A 4,337-nucleotide genomic window follows, 5' to 3' on the forward strand; every position below is an offset into this window, starting at 1 on the left:
TTTTTTTTTTTTTTTTTTTTTTTTTTTTTTTAAATCAAAATAATTTGAGTTAAGCACACCAATGTTGTAAAATGTATATGCACTTCTCCAAAACAACTAGGCTTATAAGATTGATCTCTCTCGTTGAATTTCATCTTCCGTGAGAATGGAGTACTAAAAAGGAGCATATTCTCGATCGGTTGAGACATGAGAGAACCACCCTTAAAACTCATAGGCAAAATGAAAATCTGTAATATATATATATATATTCCACATTAGATTAATGAAAAGTTCGAACAATATTCAAACTATAGCACTTATATATGATTATCGTATCAGAACTAGGAAAAGTACCATTCGCAACTTAATTATAAAGTTTTTGCAACATCATCTCCTATATATCTCCCATCTCCAACTCCCCATCCCCATATATGGTAGGGTTAACTTCTAGCTGTATATACTAAATATATATATATTGTGAAGATTTTGCATGATTCATATCAACGTGATTAAACTGGTCCTAGTTACTCTTCGGGTCGGAGTACTGGAAGAAAAGAGGAGATTTTCCAACAAAGAAAGATCCAACAGCTTCAAAAGAATTAAACGAGAAGCCATACGAGATTGCAACATGGTCCATTAATCTTTTATATATATTCCGATGAAGTGATGCCAAGTATGAATGGCAACTTTAAACAACTGTAGTGTAATGTGAGAAATGAGAATGGACCCCAACACAAACAATTAACACACACGAACCTCTAAGCACAGTAGTACTATGGAAATCTTACACCAAATTAAGATCTAAAACCTAGAGCCGAGCACTGACCGAGCCAGCCAACAACAGTAAAAGCGTGCCCAGCTCCTCATTTCTCTCTCGGCAGCTGTGACCAGCATCAAGTGGGCTGTTGAATGAGAAAACCAAAAAATGGAATCAACGGCTGGCTACAATCCAACAACCCCAGAATATCCTGGCCATCCATTTGTCCATTTATCTTCTTGCATGAAAGAGAAGTGTCATGCTGATGTGGGTTTGCTTTTGTTTTCTTCTCTCATACTTCACAGCTTTTTGTGTGCGGCGGGTGAAGATGACGCACCAGCTGGAGTGGTTGAACTTGCATGCTGGTTTCTCTGCGATTTTCCAGGCCTTTTGCTCTCGGGTTTAGGCCCCTGTTGCCGTACCTTCACTCCTCGTATCATCTGTGAGATTTAGAAAAAGCAAAAAAACTTAAAGATAGATGTAAAATATATATATAAAAGTTAAAAATAAAGAAGTATTAGAGAGAAAATGAGATGGTGTATACATATTTGCCACACTTGACGTCTGAGTAGATGACGATGAAGTCTCCTTCTTGGAGTCCATTGGCCCTCACAAAATCTCCTGAAATAAACAACGAAAATAAGTTAAAAAAACCAATTTTTTTTTTTTTTTTGATTTTTAATAAAGCTTCAGATGGCAAAAATGCAAATACCCACCAGTGTTTTCAAGCAGATACATCCTGCTCTTATTGTTCGGCCAGTACCTGTAACTCCATGAGAGGGAAAAGGGAAAAAAAGAAGCAGTGATTATTTTGCTTGTGCATGCTAAAATGAAGATAGAATGAAGGGCAGGCAAATTAAGATGATGACTTAGTTCAACCACAGAATACCTGTAGCGCATGTTCCATACACGGGAAGTCCCTATGTCTTCCATGGCAATAGAAATGCCATCTCTTGCCTCCAATTCTGGAAGATGGGTCTCTGCTTCTTTCTGATTAAATTCCAAGTTATTTAAACCAAAAATTACTGGCCCTCCAATAAGAGAGAGAGAGGGAGAGAGAGATTACCTTTGGCAACACAATTCTTCCAAGATTACCCACATCGCTCTGCTTCAATACCTTCTGGAGAAGAAACCTCAAGTTCTTCTCAGGTTTCCATCCCTGTTCAATCAAAACCACAAAACAGATGCACCATTCATTATTTAGAGGACTGAAATATCAACAAGTACTGAAATTTTCAATGAGAAATTGATACAAAGATTGGTTTTCACGCCTATGCCAGTCCTATAGCAATTTACAAAATAAAATTACACATTTTCAATTGCTCTCTCTAAAAAAATTTGCTCGGTAATTGCAGTACTTATTCTAGCTAAGAAAATCAAACCAAGTAAAAGAACCCACCTGCCGTCTGTCTGGTGCAACCCTACCCTGCACATTCTGCGGTTGCATGGCCGTCCGATCTGCCAGATGTCCCATTGCCACCTCCATTGGCATCACCGGTGAGGCCGAAATAGCCCCAACGGCAGCAGAGGGCGGCCAATACACCCAGTTGCCAGGACTGGGCTGAGCTACTGCGGCGGTGGTGCAACTGTCGTTCCCAAGCCTTGCATGCTGATCTGTAATATTCTGGTTCTGGTGCTGATTTTGCTGGTTATGGTGATTGTGATGGTGCCTGTGGTGTGATAAGAACCGCCTTTGCCTCGCCATCCTCTTCTTCCTTGCTTCTTTAGTAGCTGAAGAGCCTAATCTCACAAGCCTATCTCCATGCCCATTAAAGTACTGTTGATACGGGTATTGATGATTCCCATAGCTGGCAAAAGCTTGTGGAGCCGGGTGAATATTATTGTCTGGAAATGTGTTGTAATGAGACACCAGAGTAAACTGTGACGAAGGCCATGACTGTGAGGAGTCCAGCTGCATGTGATACTCGGTTGGAGCTGGGTAAGGACTTTGGCCATTTGTGTAAGGATCATCCATATACCCAACCATCGAAGGATAAGCCGGCGGAGCTGCCGCCACTATCGCTGTCGGCTCCGACATATAAGGCGGCAGCGGCAGCTGAGGAATCCATGGGGGCTGGGTGGGGAAACAAGGGTTTGGGTTTGATTCAGAATTCAGATTAGGGTTAGGGTTAGGGTTTTGGAGGAGGTCTTGGTAATATTGGTTGGGAATATGAAAATTGGTGGTTAGTGCTAATTCTTTGGTGCGCCTTTTCTGAAGATGGTTAGTCTGAACCCATTCAAGTACAAGTTTCAACAACTGCTTCATGGCCTCCTTTCCTCCACCCAAGCGCTTTGCGGCACACTCTATGGTGGATTTCTTGATCCTCACGCTTCTCAAGTCTTCAGCAGAGACCGTCTCTTTGTTTGTTCTAAGCCACTCCAAGAACACCGTCGCCATGTCATCAGGCTGCCGATCATCCTTCTCTTCATGGATGATGATCTCTTCGTTGTTGTTGTTGTTACTCTGTAACTGAAGCTGCTCATGATGTTCTTGCTCTTGTTGAAAACCCTCTAGCGCGTTGTGTTCATGATTTTGAAAGATACACGATGGATCAAAGAAATCGTTGCTTTCAACCAGATCCATGTACCCAAAAGTCTCCATCAGATCCATACAATCCACGCCTTCAAGGCAGTCATAAGGTGGCTGAGAGATCTCCATGGAGGCGGTCGACGATAAGGCTGCTGACGCAGACGGCGGCGGCGGCGGTGCATCCACTGAATCATGGTTGTAATTGTTCTTCTTTTCCACATCTTCCTCTGCGTCTGACCTCAGAACGGCCCAAGAAGCCGCCGAAGAAGACGATGATGCCGAAGAAGACGACGAGGAGCACATAATAGCCTTCACTGGTGCCGGAATCGATGAGGATGATGAAGATGATGACATGCAAGGAAAATCTGGGAGAGGAGGGAAGTCATTGTAAAACATTGAACCATCACGAACCTCAGCAAGAAGTTGATGATCTTGATCATTTGAAAGCCAGATCTGTCTGTCATCAACACCCAATGCTTCTTCTTGCTCCTCTAAACCATTAAACCCACTAGGGTTTGGATCATTTCCAGGCCCTGCATGCAAATCTTCACCTTGCAGTTTCTCCATATTATCAAAAATGACCATAAAAAGGAGAAAAAAGAAAAAGAGAAAGGGAAGGATTGTGTTTTCTGTGTACGGATAAGTGCAAGAGAGTATTGTTTCCGATTAAGGAAGCAGGAGAGAAGGGCCCGCTTTTACTATCAAATACTCAACAGAGAGAATCAACATAAAGCATCTGGGTTGTCTATCAACAACAATACACGGATAACATAAACAATATAATGATACCCAGTTACCAACAAAGAAAGCGACCTCTCTTCTCTAATCCAAAACTTTATTGCTTTTTAATTGTATCGTTATCAGATCAAAGAATTAATCAAGAACACTATCCACAAATACAATATATATATATATATATATTTTAATTTTACAGTAGATTTACAGAAATGAAGGGACCGTGGGCTCAAATATGGCAAGCCAATGAACAGCATGACTGTTTTGGGGACACCCACATGCTTAAAACCTTTCTGAAACTCAACCCCCATGTGTGTCTTCTGGTTTGTTGCGAGA

The 4,337-nt window shown here is 41.5% G+C and overlaps 1 protein-coding gene across 1 annotated transcript; it reads right to left on the reverse strand.

Moving 5' to 3' along the window:
• Positions 1 to 1,035: 1,035 nt before the first annotated feature.
• LOC133856820 (B3 domain-containing transcription factor ABI3) lies at positions 1,036 to 3,833 on the reverse strand. The gene is made up of 6 exons (XM_062291862.1): positions 2,136 to 3,833; positions 1,803 to 1,895; positions 1,626 to 1,726; positions 1,453 to 1,499; positions 1,281 to 1,357; positions 1,036 to 1,176 (listed from the first exon to the last, which is right to left on the reverse strand). The coding sequence occupies exons 1-6, from the start codon at positions 3,831 to 3,833 to the stop codon at positions 1,036 to 1,038; spliced, it is 2,157 nt and encodes a 718-aa protein (XP_062147846.1).
• Positions 3,834 to 4,337: the final 504 nt, after the last annotated feature.

This window comes from Alnus glutinosa, chromosome 14, assembly GCF_958979055.1.
Source record: "Alnus glutinosa chromosome 14, dhAlnGlut1.1, whole genome shotgun sequence".
NCBI lineage: Eukaryota > Viridiplantae > Streptophyta > Magnoliopsida > Fagales > Betulaceae > Alnus > Alnus glutinosa.